Source organism: Nestor notabilis, unplaced genomic scaffold (genome assembly GCF_000696875.1).
Source record: "Nestor notabilis isolate BGI_N333 unplaced genomic scaffold, ASM69687v1 scaffold23212, whole genome shotgun sequence".
NCBI classification, from domain to species: domain Eukaryota; kingdom Metazoa; phylum Chordata; class Aves; order Psittaciformes; family Psittacidae; genus Nestor; species Nestor notabilis.
Window position 1 is genome coordinate 17,332 of NW_009919151.1, and position 18,740 is coordinate 36,071.

Here is an 18,740-nt window from a genome sequence, read left to right on the forward strand (position 1 = left end):
CTCTGCTTGACACTTCACATGCTGGGAGATGGAGCTAACAAAATGGCATTGTTTATTGTTTTATTAATTGCTGCAGCTCATTAATGCAACTTAATTACACTTATATTTCCCCTGTCCTTCAGCCCATTCCCTCCCCTCAAAATTATCCTGTCAGAAGAAAATCCATCAGGATGGTGCCAGTCTTGTGCCTGGAATAAGAGCGGCCGCTCGGTGAAGAAGGCAGGTACAAACATCTCTGATCCATGAAGAGCTAAGCCTCTTCCAGTGTCCTGCAACAGGCTTCAGCTGTGTATATGGCTACACCAGTGTTAATTTTATGTAGATGGGCAAACCCAGAGTAAATTACAGCTGCTCTGAGAATGGCTTGGCATGTTGAAATGGGGTGAAGCTCCATGCTGAGTAAAGATTTGGTGCTTGTACTAGTTTTTAGCTGTTCAGCATTATAGGAGTTAGGTCACTGAACACTGAAATCCAGGACAAATGCTACTACTAAGGTGCTGACCATGTCTAAAGAATAGAGAATGAGGAAAGGAGTCCTGGATGGGGCAGGGGAGAAGGGAAGAGTTCTCATCTATAACTTAAAAAAACCCTGAAAAAGCCTAAAGAACTCAAATGTAAATAGCCCCCACCTAGTTCTAGCCAGGCAGGGAGGAGATGAAGTTGTGTTAGGGGGTTTAGGCTCTTTTCAGAACAAGGTGAAGAAGGGGAAGAAACTAACTACAGAGCATATGAAATGTCCCAGGGTGTTATGCAGTGCTTCCTCCTTTATGGATCCATGGCGCAAGGAAGCAGCTCCGACTCCACCTGTGTCTCTTGAGAGAGGCTCTTTGTGAACATGTTCTGCAAGAGGTCTTCAGGCCTGTGCCATTTATCAGCTGGTACCACCAGACTATGGTAGGAATGGTTCATCAGGGCACTTGGAGAATTAAACCCCAACCTCGTGGCCGTTCTTCAATGTACATTCATTGCAGTTGGAAAGAAGACAAGGAACAAAAAAGTGGAATGGAGTTCACCATCCTGCATTTCCTCTGCCAAAGATCCAGGCCACAGGGCATTGTTTCCTGCAGCACCTTTGGAGTGCAAGGTTTATCCATCCTCTGGCTCCTCTTTACTTATGCAGGCCTGTAGGGAAGGGGAAAAAATGAAGGCAGGGCATCAGTATGGAGCAAGTACTAAGTTGCTTAAGACAACAGAAATGGTGTAGAAATAAGGTACTTTTTTCCTTTCTGGGTTTTTAAATATGATTGACTAGAGATGAGGAATAGGGTTGAGAGCTCAGAAGTAATGTGGTTAAGTACTTCTCAAGTCTGGGAAGAATGCTATACCAGACCTGAATGTACTGCAGTTAGACTAAGGAATAGATAGGAGCCGAAGTGTTAGATCTATATATCCTCAGCATTTGGAGCTGCCTAAAATTTGGTTAGGAAATTTAAAAGCCATTTAAGTTCATCTCTAACATCAAGCAGCTTCTTGAAATTGCAGTGATGTGCTGCTTGTGTAGATGCAGCAGTATGAGCAGATCTACTTCTGTAGCCAGCAGCAAAGATGAGTGAATGTTTTCAGCTGAAACATCACCTCTTAAACATGCAGCTTCAGGTTGATCAATACAGTTTGCAAATTCATGTTGGTATTCAGCAAATTGTTTGTTTGGGCAAATGTCTACCTAGAAAGAAAATCAGAATCACTTTTTGTGTGTTTTCCCTTCTCAAAAAACAAGCTGGATTTTCCCTGTTCAAGTATAAGTTTCCTTTGTAAAGTATTCTGATCATTAAAGGTTGGAAGGAGTGTGGGGGGGAAACCAATCCTGAAGGAGTTCCCCCCCCTCCTTTCCTTTCCCTCTCCCAGTGTTTCAGGCTGGATTTTCCATTGAAGAATGTTATTTGTGTACCTGTCACTTGGGTTATTGAAGAACCTACTTTCAACCTATAGATCCCTGTTATATGGGGTCTAGTCCTTTAATGCTGCCTATGGCTAGCAGACTGCCCCACAGCAGAATTGATTTAGGGAGTATTAAAGTGAGCAATTGCCAACTGGAGCCTGAGATCACTGAATTAACCCACACCTCCTGTTGCTACCCTGTCAATACTGAAGTCTACAGCTGATAAAAGTCACACCCTTTGTTACCATCTGGCCCTTTCCACTGGTAGATCTGAGGAAGGGCAAATGGGTCAAAGCTGGCTATGCAATAAACTCAAACTAAAGCTACAAATGTAGTACTTGAAGTGTCACATCAGTGAGTGCTATGGACTGGAGCCTCACAACTGTGCGATCCATTGCTTGGCCTTATAAAGAGAGTCTTAAGCAGCAGGAAGAGTTATTGCTCATCTCTACCTCTTAAATAAATAGAGACTACCTCCGGTCATCTGGCAGGTTCTTGATTTAGCACTAAATCATGTACAGAATCATGCTTGGAGGCTCTTCTGCTTTATAATTGAGATTGCACAGGGCTTCTTTCCGAGATGAATTCGGAGAATGATGTCAAATCCTGAATGGATGCAGGAGGCAGGAAGTGCTGACAAATGATCCTGATGCTCTGGGCCTCCTCCTGTCTTGGCAGGTACATGCTGGGTACTGGGAGAGAACAGCTTTAGGCAGACACTTCAAAGCTGTCTTGGTTAACCCTTCCACAGTTGTGAGTGCAAGAAAGCTTCCTCCCCTCAAATGATGAGATTCTTCTACAAGTGAAGAAGAAAGGCATCCCAAAGCTGATAGCCTGAGGGGAGACAGTGGTGCAAGCAGGCAGGGCCTGAGCTTGAGCTTTAGTTAAGGGAGGGGTAAGAGCTCAGCCTTTCCTTCCTGAGAACTCACTGGAAACAGTCTTTTTTGGCCTCAGGAGAATACCTTTGGCTTGCAAGACGTGATTTGTTATCCTTTGGCTGAGCACTTTGACCCAGAAGCTCACACACTGAAGATTTTAACATATCTTCTATCAAGATTCCTAATATGTTACTATTAAATGATTACTGCAGTGCCTTGGGTGGGCAGCAGCAGTGACATTAAGGTAATTCTATTACACGGTAAAACTTCCAGAGCAATTCTTTTCCCCTGATAACTTGAGTCTCTCTTACTTAACCTTGTGACTTAAATAGGAACCATCACAACCAAACCCCCTGGAGTCAATGATATGTGGACCAGAAGCAGTTGTGGAACCTGCAGTAGAAATAACTGTATGTATAAATATTGTTGCTGTGTGAGTGCTGGAGGTGCTAATGGAGATGAAGCACACTTAAATCGTGCCTTTGTAACCAACAGTACAGACCTGTTGATCGGGTGGTGTTATGGCTGGCTTTTAGAAAAGAAAACCACCACCTGACTTGATAACTTGGGAGGTTTTCCACTAACTGGAGACTTGCAACTGAAAACAAGGAGGTTGGGAGATTAAAACAGGTATCTTAAAACCTCTCTCAGTGCAGCAGATGGAAGCTGGAGGCCAGAAATGGGGTGTACATCTTGAATACTGAGCTTAATAGCTGATAACTTGCAAGTATGCTGTCACAGCTCAGAGGTATCAAAGGGAAACTGCTGTGTTCCTTGGCATCCTGCTTCCGTGGTTATATCACTCACAGGCTGTGTGATTGATCCAGAGATTGTGGGGGTTGGTCTTGGACTTAAGCTACACTCATGACTTTAGATCAGTGTCCTCTGTGGGGCTTTCAGATCTATGGACATTCATATTGTTGGAGAGATGGAGGCACTAGGGAAAGACGTAAGTCAGGCCAAGGGAAAGGGCCCATTGCGAGGAGAGGAGAGTGTGATCTCATCAAGAAGAACAGATCAAACTGGAGTGATAGGATAATTCCATTAGGGAATGAAGGAAAGTGATCCTGTTGTTCTGGCAGCAGGAAAAGTGCAGCTGACTGCACGGTGGGTGAGGCCATCCTAAAATGAAAGTCTGTGGTTGCAGTGAGCTCCAAGTTAGCAGTTGCAGAATAGATTTGGGTTCCTTCACATTTCCCTCAATGTAAAGGAGTTAAAACCACAAAGCTCATGTTCCTGAGCAAAAGTTCTTTGATAAATTGAAGTTTGACCTCAGTGCTCCACACTGCAAAACTCTGTGGCATTGTTAGCTGAGAATCCTCCTCTTGCTCCCATTCATACGTGTGGAAGAAAGGCAAGAGCTAGGCTGAAATAAATAAACCAAAATTGCCCTTTGGTGACTGCTGTGAGATTTATAAGGGGTTACCTTATCTGCTGCTCAGCAGCTGCTTTCACCTCCTGTTAGCCAGGAAGAAATACTACATGGTACTGGCAAAGGCTATTGGTACATAAGTGATGGTCTGAAGAACAACACAATCACTCGTGTACTTTAGTAGCTTACAGCCTTAGTGAGACCTTTGTAAGCTTCCGGTTGGTAGTTGCTGTTCATATTCAGCCTCTCCATAGAGAAATCTTCATTCATTAAGTACCAGCTTCTTTCATAACAGAATGGGTCATTTTAAGAAGCAGAAGCCCAAACCCCACACTATATAAATATGATGATGCTGCTGCATGCAGTAAATCAGGGAGCTGCTTCTAACTCCACAGCTTCTGCAGACTATGGCAAATTCCATCCCACTGTGACAAAATGAGAGGGAAATCAATATTTAATCTCCTGTAGTATAATGCTATAGAACCCCCAAAGTTACAGGGAATTTAACTGCTTTGCAAAACCTGTTCTCCTGCTCATGTGCTGCAGTGATAAAGTGGGGAGTGAGTCCATACTGCCTTAGAGAGGCATATCTACAGGTCTATTTGGGGGCAGTTTTCTTCTCTGAGCCCCACTTTTCTCCCCCATCCTCACATTCTTCTCTTTGGCAGGAGTTTGGTAACATTATTCCCTAAAACCCACCTCCTTTAGCAGCTGCTTTAAAAAGTGTTTGCATGTTGAACTGCATTCTTGGAGCTCAGTGTGAAGAGTTTCAACATAGCGGGTTGAATACTGCTTTAACCAGCTAATACTGGCCTCTATGCTTGAGAATCTCTTAGAGAACCAGCTTTTAAGTGGACAGCATGAAAGTGAGATCTTGTGCCTTCAGCAGGGGAAGGGATTAGCAGAAGGCAGAAGCTGGGATTCAGCTCTGGATCTCTGCTGTGGACAATTCCTCTCTTGGCTTCCTCCTCCCAGCTGAATTCTTGGGGAATTCTGCCCCAACCATGGAAACCTCTGTTCTTGTGGGCAACAGAATTTAAATGAAACAAAGCAAACCTGTGCCATGCTGCATACTGACCACCTAGTGCTCAGTTTAATGTACTTCACTGGTGTGTCAGCTTTGTACCCTGCACATTCCCTAGAAGCACAAGCATCTATTAGGAGATCCTGTGCTCAAAACAGTCCAATTCTGTGGTGCTGCCATAAGACGTTACTGGAGGATGACAAAAAGAAGGCAAGTGATCAGGATTGCATGGATGTACAGAGCAGAGTTCAGTTATGACTGTGCACAGAGCTTAAATACAGCTTAAATAACTAGATGTTGCATAAATCTTACCCCAGTAAAGATCTTTTCTGCCTGACAGACCCCAGTTTAACCTTGAGACCAGGAATCATGTTCTGCTATTGCTGTGGCTTACTCTCAGCATGTACTGAGGCTGACTCTTCCTCACAGCTCCTGCCTTTACCTGCTCAGGCACCATTCACTGCTGAAAAGCCTCTCTTGGGTTTCTTCAAGGAAAAGACAGCCAGTAGTTTCTATGCAGTAACATCTTATAGTTGTCCCCACTGCTTCCTATCAAACAGCACTGCTACAAGCTAAGTACAGCAACGCCAGCTTCACCCTGGCAACCTGAGGCTGAGCAGAGGCAGTTTCACCCCTTCTGATGTCTACTTGGTCATTCCATCCATGCCTGAAAAGCCTGCTGGAGAAATCCACCTGCAAGGAGGAAAAACCCCAAACCTGCAGCACCCTTGAGCCATCAAACTAAGAGGCACAGAAGCCTCTTAGCACAAGAGGTGATACTTACAGGTATGTCTGCTTGAACAAAAGGTTGGTGGGTTTTTCATTGACATGGTAGAGAGGAAATGGATCAAATCCACCAATGAAATCAACTGAAAAAAAATCAAAACTCAAATAAACAAACAAACATGGCCAGAAAGTTGAAAGGAAATGAAAGGAAAAGTCGGTGCATGTCATGGCATAACACAAAAATCAGTGAGAGAACAGAGAAATGAGTGTTCAGGTATGGATTGCCTGGGGGGAATCTCTGCCTCTACAGAGCTCTCTTCTGGGATGGGCAAGTGTGCCAAAGAGGAGCTAATGTGAGACTTGAAGCAGAGCTAACAAAAGAGTCCAGAGAGACCAGAAGGTCTCGCTCAGCCTCCCTGGGTATCACCACCGTGCTGTGACTTCACATGAGAACCAGGCAAACAAAGCCCTTCAGTGATGAGCTGAAGGGAAGGAGCTGGGGAATGACTCGTGAGAGAATGCCAGGGGAGAAGCTGGCAGCACAGCAACCCCCGTGAAGGTTCTCCAGTGGAGTGGGAATTTGCTTCCCCCCTTGTCTGCCCTGCAAGACGGCCAACAGCAGCTTTGGAGAGCTGCAAATCCCTCATTCTCCTCAGCTCTGCTGTTTTTCACGTCCCCTCTGCCAGCTCCATTGGTTTTAATTGTACACAAGGAGGAACAATGCTTCCCTTCTCCACTGTTCGCATAAGGGCAATGTCACTAAAGGAGGAAAGGTTTAAGTGACAATTCCCTTAGTAACCAGAGAAGAATTTCCCAAGTCTCTCAGTTCCCCTGAAGTTAGGCCAAGTCTATATTACTGAGCTGGCCAACGTAGCCAGGGCCACCAGGGTGTGAGGTGGGGTGATTTGGGACTGACCTAGCAAAACCTTTTCAAACAGATCCAGCTTAGACCCCTTTTGGGTGCCAAGTTAGTGCATTTTGGTTGGAAGTGTGAAGGCCACCCTGTTCCAATGCCATTAAAAATAACCAGAGTCACGTTAACTATGGAAGTGCCTGTTGGGGTTGCTTTCCTGCAGGTGGCACTATGATTTTAAAGTCTAATGAAAGAGTTTTGGTATTTTTTTAGTGAACAAACAAAAAAAAATAATTATTAAATATATTGAAACTGAAAAAAACAACCCAACTAGTGAAACATCTTTAGGAGCCCAAGAACAACATAGTCTCTTATGGACAGCTTGATGCTGATGCTGTGATTTTGGAACAATTGCCAGTTAATGGGGGAAGTCTGTAGAGGTTTTAAGCAAACTGGGGGGATGATTCCCCAGTAGTTCCAGTGAGACTTGACCTTTTCTCAGCCACTTTGAAAACGTTTGAGTATTTTAAAACCACGACAGTTTCCAGTTATCAACCCCCCAGTTATTAACTATATTATTAACTATATTACCTCTGTTGTGGATATCTGAATTAGGAAACCTTAAAGAACTGCAATTTGCAGTAACTGCCTAACACCTTGAACAAACAAAAGTCCTTTCATCTGAGCACCCATCCATGGAAGCACACAAAATCCAAGTCACTTCCAAAAGATCTTAACTAGGGTTCATTGATGCAACGTATTACAGGGCATTAGCACGCCTAACATATTCTTGCCCACAATTCAGCATTAGGAGATCCCTATTGCTGTGTTTTCTTATGACAGTCACGTTGGGCTGAGCTTCCTGATGGATGTGTCTCAGCATTTGGAATTCCTGCCTGCTGCACAGCAAAGCGACGTTTAAAGGAAACCACAAATGGAAGAGAAAATTAAAACACAGCTCGAATTTATTCGGGTCACTGGAAGGATCCACCACTGTGAGTGTGAAATATTGATGCTTTGTCATTGTTAATTATTCAAGCCGGCATTTTAACTCCAAGCTGGGAAACTGGGAGGGAAAAGGAATTTGTTAGTGGGGGGAAAAATAAGTATCGTGGAATGAACAGCTTCTGTGTTCCTAGATAGTGCTTCCTTCCATGTGGCTGCCTCTCCTAACGCAGCCCTGCTGGAAAACTGAGTGCTCTCATGTTATTGCTATTCAAGAGAGGCTCAGAACTCTTTGAGCTAATATATATTAGCTAATAGAGGAGCTACAGGGTAATTTAAAAAATACTACTTGCAATATAGCACCTTTGCGAAGTGCACTGCCAAGCTCTAAAGAGGTGATGCATAGAGCCAGCAGAATGAAGTCAGGCACACAGGAAGGAACAGAAAAACATGAGGACCAGTCAGATAAGCAATGCAGCTCATCTCGCTCCTCTGAAATCAACATTCTTCACATACTTTCAGATGCTCAGTTCAAAGCTGTTGTTTTTCAGCTAACATCCATGCCAGCTGCTCTTTAAAACAACAAAGCAGCTTTCACAAACCTAATAATGTCTTAAAGAAGTGATACTTGGGTTGAAAGCCTTTGGATCAGATCCTTGCCTGGAGTAAACTGGCCTAGACCCACCACGTAGCCAAAGAAACCAGACTTCATGTTTATTTGAACCCTGTGCATCTATTCTTCTGTTTCTCAAAGGGAGTTTTAGAAGAGCAAAGTCATTCAGGACCAGGTTATAGATGTCTGCATAGATCCCACAGACCCAAGTGATTCCTCTGAGCCTTTGCTCTTCTCTGACACGTGTCATAGTGAATGTGTGACACTTCAGATCTGTACATCCAACACAAGGGAGTCAGCTCCTTTCCTCCTCCTTGTAATTCAAACACCTGACTTGCTCTGCTTTGAAATTAAGTGGTCAGGTTGGTCCTTGGCAAGAAAATCTCATGCTTGTGGCATGCTGAAGCTGTATTCTTTGTTGTAAGTACTCTTAATTACAACAGTAGTATTTCAGTAGCATTATTCCTAAACTATATAAGCTTGAGAACAGCAGAAGCTGCCCGGTTTCTCTATAGCTTAGCCTGAGTAAGAAGCCAAAACCAAGCTTTTTTTGTGCTGAAAGTGTAGGAGAATTACAGCATCTAACACATAATGACATGGGGAAAAAACCTCACAGTAAAAACAGCTGACCCTTGAAAGACAGGTAGAACCATACCACATAGATGCAGAGATGGAAAGAAGTCTGGTGGCAACTCAGTCCTGAGAGACAAACATCTGAGAGAGAAATAGAATTGAATAAAACCTTTGCCAAGGATCTGGTGAGGAATACTTACAGCTGTCTTCTTCTTCTGTAAAAACACTAACAACGTAACAGGCGTAGACAAAGCCCACCAGCTGGAAAAGAGAGACAATAAATCATTGCAGCATCAGTCCTGTGAGGCTGGTCAAAACCCACCTGGCAAGACTTCAACAGCCAATATTTACCCTTAGCTTGGCAGCAGTACTTTAGTGGTGGAGCCAAGTCCTGTTTGCTCTAAGGCAGGTGTAGGCTTAAGGGAGGATGCTGCTGGCAGCATTCTACATACTGCAGGGCCCGTCCTCACCTTCAGAGGAGCAGCCTGCTGTGGCTGGAAGGATTGGCAAGAACATGGGCTGGCTTTGCTTACACTGAAACTGCCACGCTAAGTGTACTCTGTGTAAGAAGTGATGGGGATGCAGGAGAGTGCCTTGTGTAACATGTTAGGTGCCTATGTGCAGGACACTCGGACATACAGGGGTAGGTTTTATTAGCAGAGGTGCAGGGACAAGCACTCCTCAGCTGTGTATTCCTGCCATAAGGGGTAAGCAAGGGAAGAGAAATTACTTTGGTGCAGGAGCTACCAACAAGATGTGGGTAGTTTTTGTGTAGATGAGAGAGAAACGTGGTTAGCCATAAAAATGGTGATGTACTGACAGCAGTGTCAGAGACACCAAAGTCTGTAGTAACTTAGATAAAGAAGTTCACTGGAAAGAAATCCCAGTCTTACTCCAGGCTTCCAGTTTCTAAGGTTCTTTCTATTTGGAGAATAAACACTTCTGCATAGACTAATCAAGAATTGGGCCTGCAAAGTAAATGGGCCAGAGCACAGTGAGAACCAGGCAAGCCAATAGCAATGGTCTTAATTCACAGATTGTGTCGGTAACAGTACATTGCCACCTCCTGGGAAGCAGATAGAAACAGGGAAGGAGCACTAAAACAACAGGGTGCCTCTCAAATAACAGCCGTGGTGTGGCCCTCATGTCAACCCATTGCTCAGTTTAGAGCAGAAAACTAGAGTGAACATTAAAAAAAGCAATTTAAAGTAGCCTGGTGGGTCTGTCCTTAACTGGTAGTTTTGTAGAAGCTCTGAAGCATCAGAACTGCCTCATTCTATTTCAGTAGCAAGTTGTTACTCAGCCTGAATAGAGAAGCAAACTTGTGGTACTATGGGAGTTAAGCATTCTAGATCCAGCAGGGATTTATTTTGCTTCTCCTTCTTCCTGTTAATCAAATACCCTCCCCATCCTTCATTTCACATCTTTACATAGCACCCCACTTAGTGAGATCTCAGTTGACAGTAACTGTATTAGGGAAGTTATTGGGAGACATAATTGTTTTCCACTGTGAGCTCAGTTCTTCTGAACAAGAGTTAGAATGTAACATGCAGTGACTCACTCCAAGGGAAGACAGAATGATGCATGGGGGGCCTTGAAAAGTAGAGTCCATTCATTTTTAGTATGACAGAAAAATGCATCACACCAGAAAACAAAAGGCAGATAATGAGATTTGTGCTGGGGAGTTGTAAGGGCATTTGTGAGTTCTCCAGCTCTCCCTGACAACACACACCTTGTTGGAAGGAACTGGAATGTTTTTGTAGCATCACTAAACCTTGTATTTCCTTTCCTATTTTCTATAATCATCTGGAAGCCAAGCTGCACTTGCCTTTCCTCTTGGGTGAGCCTCATGGAAGCGCATTCTCAGTGGAGGAGAGATGGCTCTGTGGGCTCACTCATTCCCTTGCTGTGCATTTAGGAAACCAGGGCTGCTTCATGCTGAGTTCCTGTGAGCTACAGCAGACATCATGCAGAAGTAAACCCTTCTGGGTGTGATGCTAACCACAAGGCCACCTGCAATGGCCAATCTAATTTTACCTGCTGCTGTTTAGACTTGCCTCTGAGTATAATCGTAGAATGGTTTGTGTTGGAAGGGACCTTAAAACTCATCCAGTTCCAACCCCCGACACAGGCAGGGACACCTTCCACTAGAGCAGGTTGCTCCAAGCCCCTGTGTCCAGCCTGGCCTTGAGTAGAATCATTGCTCAGATTAAAAAAAACCCACCAGAATGTTGAGAGCTTTCTCTTCTCTGCTATTGCTTGTGCCAGGCTAATGGAAATGCCGGGAGTAGTTCCCATTCCCTGGAGCTGTGGCAGGCTGGGAGGATTGGGCGGCTCTGGCCTTGGTGCTGACAAAGCCCCCGAGGCTGCTCCCCATTGCTTCTGCCTTGCACATGTGCCCTGATTTCAAGGGAAGTCCAGGGAAGTTTTCTTTTTCCCCAGATTTGCCATCATGCCTCAGAGTAGGAACTTCAGCTTAATAGCCAAGCAAAGTGTCAGCCCTAAATCACTGTTATTATACTCTATAACATGTACACACAATGTTCTTTTTTATTTCTCTTTCTAATCCATTCCTTTTTTACACACGTTTCATCAATAAAAAGTTATTTAGTAGCACTTCCTATTCAAAGAAGTTTTGCTACTTTTGTGACCTGGCCAGAACAGGAGAGTTTCAGATGCAAGGAGGGACATACAACATAAAAGGGAATTGCATTGTTATATGGGCTGACCCAAATTATAACTAAACCTACCACCTCAGGGATGAAATGAACTCCTGGGACTCCCCAGGTCTCATCTTCTGCATGAATTGTGAATACAGCTGCAGAGGAGAAATGCTGCTCCTATTGTCCACTCATTTTCACTGCAAGAGTTGCTGGAATGTGGGATGGGCAGACTCCAAGAGACACCAGCAGCTCCCTTCTGGCTGCACCCTTGATGAAGACGTATCAAGCCCACAGCATCACCAAGTTTAGCAGTTATTAAGATAGAACAGAAAGCTTCAGAGGCCAAGAATTTAGAAGTCATTTCACTCCTGCTCAAAGTGTCATCTTGGTTGCTGATTTCTATATGAAAGAAGGTTTTAAGCTCTACTCTCCCAGGGAAATAGCAATAACTCTTATATCTTGCAAAGCTCTGTAAGGGAGGTGAAAGAGGAGGGAAAACGTCAGTCATGTAAAATGACACTAAGCTATTGCTCTAATTCCCCAAAGAATGTTCTTGGGCTTTAGCCTCTGCTGCTGTTTCTCTACTTGTTCAGTACCAGCTTCCTCCAGGCTGCAGAAGTATCCGATTTAGGGTTTTATTAGGAACACATGCTGCAGGCAGGTGCATTCAGTCAGTCTGTCAGGCAGCCTGGGAACACACATGAACAATAAAGGACAGAGCTGGGATGTCCCAAGCATTCTGCAGGCAAATAAACAGCAGGAAAGACAGGAAGAGACAAGTGTGCCCAAAGGGAATGAGGAAATAAGCTTATAAAGCCGTGTCCCTCGGTCATCTGAAGTTAACTTTTTAATAGTGAGTTCAGAAGTGTTCATAGAGCAGCATCACTGAAGTGCTGGAGCCAGGAGGACTGAATTATGGCAAGATCTACAGAAAGGGACTAACTGGCTGCAAGTGTGCACAATACACGGAGGATGGGAAGGCAAAGCTTAGGAGGGGGCACTGCTGCTTGTGTGAGATCTTAGCGTGAGTCTGCATCTGTCCTAGGGAAGATTCTGGGCTCTTCAACTCTTCTCTCAATAGAAAAAGTTGCCATTGGTTTTTCTACCACAGAGAGTATGTGCAGAGTCTCCTCCTTTAGGGCAGGTGTATTTTAGGTTTCACTTCTAATCAGAGCTAATGAATTGTGTGTGCTCTGATCAGTGAGAGAGGGGGAAGATGAAGAGATCTCTGCTGCAAGAAAGCAAAAAGCCAGCTTGTGAAAGAGCTCCTGTGACCAGATAGCTAAAAAGAGGCAATCAGAATCCTTGGATTCCTTGACCTTTACTCTTCAGATGCAATTACCACCACTGAAAATCTAGCCTCTGCCAACAGCAAAGCATCACTTGCACATTGCTTCTCACATAACATCTGCTGTCAAGGCTCGTGCTGCCACCTTCCTGGGAACCTTCCAACCTGTCAGTCTGAGTGAAAACAGCAGACAGGCAGGCAATGAGTTCTCTGCTGGAAAGACATTTCCAATTTCCATCCCATTCAACGGAGCCTCAGGAAATGCCCAACCCTCCCCATTCCCAGAACTACCATATGGACAGCCCAGAGCTATGCCAGGTATTGCAGAACTGGAAATCACTCCTCTCCCAGCTGGCTGACAAGTCAGGGAGATGTAAGATGAATCCTTGCTGAGCTAAAAACAAAGCAGATTTCTTCTCTTGACAAAGTAGTTGCTGTTGCATTTCCTAATTGGGTTGGTAGGATTAGTCTTACAGTGACATTTCTGTACCAGTATAGACTATAAGATGTTGTTGCAATAAGCTTTTTCCTCCAACGTTTTCTGTGCTAAAGCAGTGAGAAAGATTTTCATCCTGGGCCCTGCTGCTACTTGTATCACGTATGGTGACTGGTATGCCCAAGTTTGATCGCATTCCAGATTAAAGGGGTTGCTTTTGCCTCCAAGGAGTACAGATGAGCTCTGAGCAAAAGCAGACGGAGACCTTATGTATCTTCAAATGTATGCCCAGGAGCAGGATATTATAGTCAGCAGGAGTCAGGATGACAGCCAACACTGTGCTCACCATATGGGTTCAGGTTTGCTTTCCTTCTCCTCTGGCATGTAGGATGGAATTCGGTGAGCCTCACCCCAGGTACACAATATGGTGCACTACAGTCCCTCAAGGGTCTCAAGGAACTGGCATTTCCCAAAACCAACCCCAATGTCCACAGCTGGGCACTGCATAAAGAACATGGATTTCACACTGCCATATCTGCAGTAAAATAACAACCCTCCTGCAACACACATGCACCCACCACCGACTTCTAACACCATTAGGCAAAGCGAAATAAAACTACAGGCAGCACAGTTTTGCCTGTCCCTTGCCCTTCTGAAAAGGGAACTGACTATTCCCCTCTCAAATGCATGGCAGACAAGGAGGGAAGTAGGTCATGTCCCTTTCTGCATCCCCTGAGCCTTCAGGTTGGTAGTTGTGGTTTCTGTGCTATCGATCTGGTGTCCCTGCCTGTCTGCAGCACAGCACCCGCCAGGCGCTCCGGGGAGGACAGCAGCCTGTAATGAAATCTGCCTTAACATGAGATAAAGAGAACTGGAAGAGATACTGGCAGGGATCAAAGAGTTTGACCCTCAGAGACTAAACAGGGAGAGAACTTGCCGACTTCTCAGGCGAGGTCTGAGTGAGAAAGCAGAAAGGTTTGTCTGCTCCTTACCTCAGCAAAGCAGGGAGGAAAAGCTCTATTTCTCCCACTATATATGAGCATTTCAGAGCCAGCAGGAGCTACAGCCCTGGGGTTTCAGCACCTTTACTGCAGGTAGAAGTTTAGATCACTCTGCAGAGCTCAGCCTATATGGCTTTCTTGCATACAAGTATTTTATTCTAATTTCCAAGGTTTAGGATTCAAAAATCCACTGCAACTTAAATCTTAAAAGGAAAGAGAAAATATTTACCTAAATCCTATTTTGTCTTTTAGCTCCCTCCTCTGCCTCCCCATCTGGCCCTTCGTGTTGTTTTGCAGATGCACAAAGAATATTGCCATGTGCCTTTGGGAAGAAGCAAAGGAGAAAACACTCCCAGAGTCACTCCTATATATCAGTGTGATCACTTAGCTCAGGGCCATGTGCTTAAGTTAGTAAGCTGCCATAAAACAAAGGTTTGGTCTGCACAAACTCAGGACCATTTGCTGGCTGAACCTCTAGCCAAGGGCACAGGGGCTCTGCCAGCTCAGGTGTTCCAGGAGGATACTAACAGTGACATATTTCTGCACTTTAAGAGTCTAAGTCTTTATACAAGACAACAGGCTCTATTCTTCTAGAATCACAGACTGGTTTGGGTTGTGGAAGGGTCCTTAAAGCTCATCCAGTTCCAACCTTCTGCCACGGGCAGGGACAACTTCCACTAGAGCAGGTTGCTCCAAGCCCCTGTGTCCAACCTGGCCTTGAACACTGCCAGGGATGGGGCAGCCACAGCTTCTCTGGGCACCCTGTGCCAGCACCTCAGCACCCTCACAGGGAAGAGCTTCTGCCCAAGAGCTCATCTCAGTCTCCCCTCTGGCAGGTTAAAGCCATTCCCCTTGTCCTGTCCCTACAGGCCTTGTAAAAAGAGCCTTTCTCAGACACATGCATCAGAGCAGCTCTCAACAGTTTAATGCACATCGTTTTCCCTGGAGGAGAACTGTCCAAACATTAACAGCCAGCACACATGCCAAGGAGTGCATCCAACTCAGGAAACAGGAGCATCTCTGTCTGCCTCTTGTGTGACATGGCAAGAAAGGGGTTGGAGTCTTCCTGCTCTCCCTGCAGTTCACTGGGTCACACAGCTCATCCCAGCTAATAGGAAACACAGCACCAAGACAGTGGAAAGTTGTATTAAAGACGTGCAGAGAAGTACTTGGCACTCCAGAAGCTTGGAATTTCTCTATTTGTTATCCTTTAGCATTTCATCAGGACAAATCACCCTTCTTTTTTAAGCCAAAGCTGAAACGTGAACGTTTCACCAGTCCACATCTGTTGTACTTAAAGTCATTCACCACAAAGTAACAAAGCAAAGCAGATTAGGAGGACACAGGCTGCTGACTCTAATGCAGCTACAGAATGCAGGAAGGGGGACAATGGACATTCTGATTCAGTTAATTTCACAGACAAGTGGGAAGCACTTAATGAACAGTGAACATTAAGGACATTGAATTACTGCAGAGTACTTAAAAAAGCCTGTGGAAGACTCTGGTGAAGGAAGCTGATGAAAACATTTAGTGCATATATCTGAGGTGTCAGCAGAAAATACACTGCTTTCTGCTGCCTCAAAGTTCCTTTCATTCTCTGGAGATAAGGAACTTCTCCCTTTTATTTCTTCACAGCAAATGTGCACATATGTGCTCTGCCACTCATCACGTGGAGTAAGAGAACTCCTTCTTCAGAAGGGTCTCTGTCCTCAAAACATGAGTTTCCACACCCCAGCAGGGAAGCAGAACGATTTGTTACTGTAGGGTTGCATGTGAAGCATTACTTCAGGCGTTAGGCTGCTGGTATCCACCTCCAATTCTTACAAACAATATTATTCATAAAAGAGAACGGGAGAACAAACAAAAAGAACATTTACATCGCTTTTGCAATCAGATGATACAAAATGGGGTGGAAAATATGAGCCAGCCTCTGTGCCTGGATAGAAAACCCCAACCAAACAGCATCTCCTGAGCAAGTGGTACCCTGCAATGCTCTCAGTGATGTACTCACCGCGATCAGGATCTGGAAGGAGCTGTGCATCACCTCGATGTACCGGTACTCCAGGGCACAGCCTATCACAGAGATGTAGGAATGACCATCCAGCCCTTTGATGCCAGACATTGAAGCCTCCTTCCTTACACAGCCAGGACCATTCTCACTCCACCATGACTGGTGCCGGGAAATGTTGAATGTCAAGAGTTCACTGTCCTAAAGAGAAGGGTTGCAAAGAGATTTCCATTTAATGTAAGTGCCAAACATGCTGAGGATGGAGGTCATTAAATCAGTGGAAAAACTAAAGTTTCTGAGATCCCCACCCTGAAAAAGTGCTGGCACAGATCAAAACACATTTATATTCCTTATTGAAAGTATTTCACAGGCAGGTTTCTGTGGTGGGACCATTCTGAGGCAGTCCTGCAGTGTATTTTGGAAGCAGGTCTGAGCAGCTTCTGAATTAGAAAGACAGTTTCTAAGCTGCAGACCCACGAGCACTTTTCTGGTGGTTCCTGCACCCAGGAAAGAACCCTCAAGTTTTGGGTATGGTAGATTAAATCTAGAAGAAGAAGGTCAACAAGGCAGCACTAAGCATCCTGTCACAGAATCATGTGCTATGGGTGTGCTCTTCCCAGCACGGGTTCAACACTGAACTGAAGGATATGAACTTAATAAACCCAAAGTGAGTTTCAAAACCCAACAGATCTTCCTCTGTTCATAGCTTTTGACACATCTAACAAGTTCCTGTACCATTTCTGTCCAATTTCCTTCCACACTCTTCACATATGGTGTTTCTCACCTCCTGTTGACTTTACACAGTCAGCCTCAGGTCACATTACCCAGCTGGGCAGACCTCAAGGTGATGATTCCAACTTCTTGCAACCACTTCCCCGCAATTCCTTGTCATCTATACCCTGGGAGAGGCTCTTTGTGTTCCTCTTCTCATCTCTGCCCGCTCAATAATTTAAACCATGCCGTGGTGGGGGTTTCATAGTGAAATGCCACCAGGTGCTCATTTTACAATGACAACACTTTCCTCACACCTGAGAAAAGGGCAGGACTCTCTGGAGTCTCTGGGAGAGCTTTTCTGAGCTTACAGGACATGGCAGAACCCTCCCTGCAGGCAGTGTAGGACAAACCCAGGCTGAACAGCTCAGCTGCATCACTTCACGGAGGAGTGCTAAGTGCTGGGTGCCCCAGCAGCCCTCTCGGGTCACTTTGATGTGGAATCAACAACCCCTTTTGTCTACAAAGCAAAGCCAGGGGTTGGAAGGTTTATTCTGGAGCATAGATTATAAAGTTCTTAGGCAGAGATCCTGTGTGTCTCTGCAGAGTGGAAATAGGTGCTGGATATGCACACCGCATCTAACCATTACCAAGATTTAGCACCTCTCCATGTACTACTTCACACTGCTCATGCCAGGGTCCTACACAGTCCCTGTGGGAAAGAAGCCTAGAATGGTTTGGGTTGGAAGGGATCTTAAAGCTCCTCCAGCTCCAACCCCTGCCACGGGCAGGGACACCTTCCACTAGAGCAGGTTGCTCCAAGCCCCTGTGTCCAACCTGGCCTTGAACACTGCCAGGGATGGAAAGAAGCATCTCCCAGACCAGCAGCAGTCAGAGCTCGGGGTATTCACACTTCCTAACATGGGAAAGAATCCTCGTATGGCAGCTCCTTTGCAGTAGAGTCAAGAAGGAAAAACCAATTCAGAGCATCTGATCCAGGCTTCTGCTCCAAATTACCCTCTGGAGAGGACTTGGCTCTGCAGCCAACACAGGGAGCCTCGCCAGGTAGTCCTGCATCTACACTCTGCTCATTCCATGTTGGTATCCAGGGACAAACTTGAGTTACAAGGGCAGAAAACCTGTGGACAGAAACCAACTGCCCCGCCATGCGCGTTGTGTAGGTGCCTCCGCTCCACCGCAGATGCTCCAAACCAGGTTGCAGAGCTGTTATTCAAATCTGCTGCAAGGAAGCACATGTCAAGAAATGTGGACAATTAAGTGAGAAGACAGCTGCCAAACTCCTGACACAAGCAGCACAACAGATGGGATGTGCTTTACATGGAGGAGGGCACAGACATGAAGTGTGGCATCAGGGCAAAGGCAGCCTGAATTAGCAAAGACAATAGGGAACTCTATTAACAGTTGGGAGTTTGAAGGGAGCTGTCTGCATTAAGGTAATAATTATTAGCTCAGCAGGTACAGGACAAGGTGCACAGTGCAAGGTGCTGCACCAGCTTCATTTCTGGAGACAGTTTCCTCTTCCAGCTTCTCCCAGCTGTGGCACAGGAGCCTTTGGCTTGCTCGCTCTGCTGGCATCTCTCTTCCGTGGCCCACAGATCTCTCACATACCCACCAAACCCCATCTTTTCTGCAAAGCTTGTTCTTTCTCTCCTAAGTTTGCATGTTCTGAGACACATGGATCTTGCCCAGCAGAAGCTTTTCCTCCTGGAGGCAGCCAGCTCTCCAATCTGCTGCGTTCTTCTTCTCCCT

General features: G+C 45.3%; 1 protein-coding gene across 1 annotated transcript in view; it reads right to left on the reverse strand.

The window, feature by feature from the left end:
* Positions 1-548: 548 nt before the first annotated feature.
* The window catches only part of NKAIN4 (Na+/K+ transporting ATPase interacting 4), a gene marked incomplete at its 5' end in the record, with an annotated part of 24,110 nt that continues 5,918 nt past the window's right edge, over positions 549-18,740 (reverse strand). Inside the window, 4 exons of the mRNA XM_010010111.1 lie at positions 549-1,122; positions 5,938-6,022; positions 9,064-9,124; positions 16,263-16,460. Coding sequence (XP_010008413.1) covers positions 1,113-1,122; positions 5,938-6,022; positions 9,064-9,124; positions 16,263-16,460 — 354 coding nt within the window. The remainder of the gene's footprint in view (positions 1,123-5,937; positions 6,023-9,063; positions 9,125-16,262; positions 16,461-18,740) is intronic.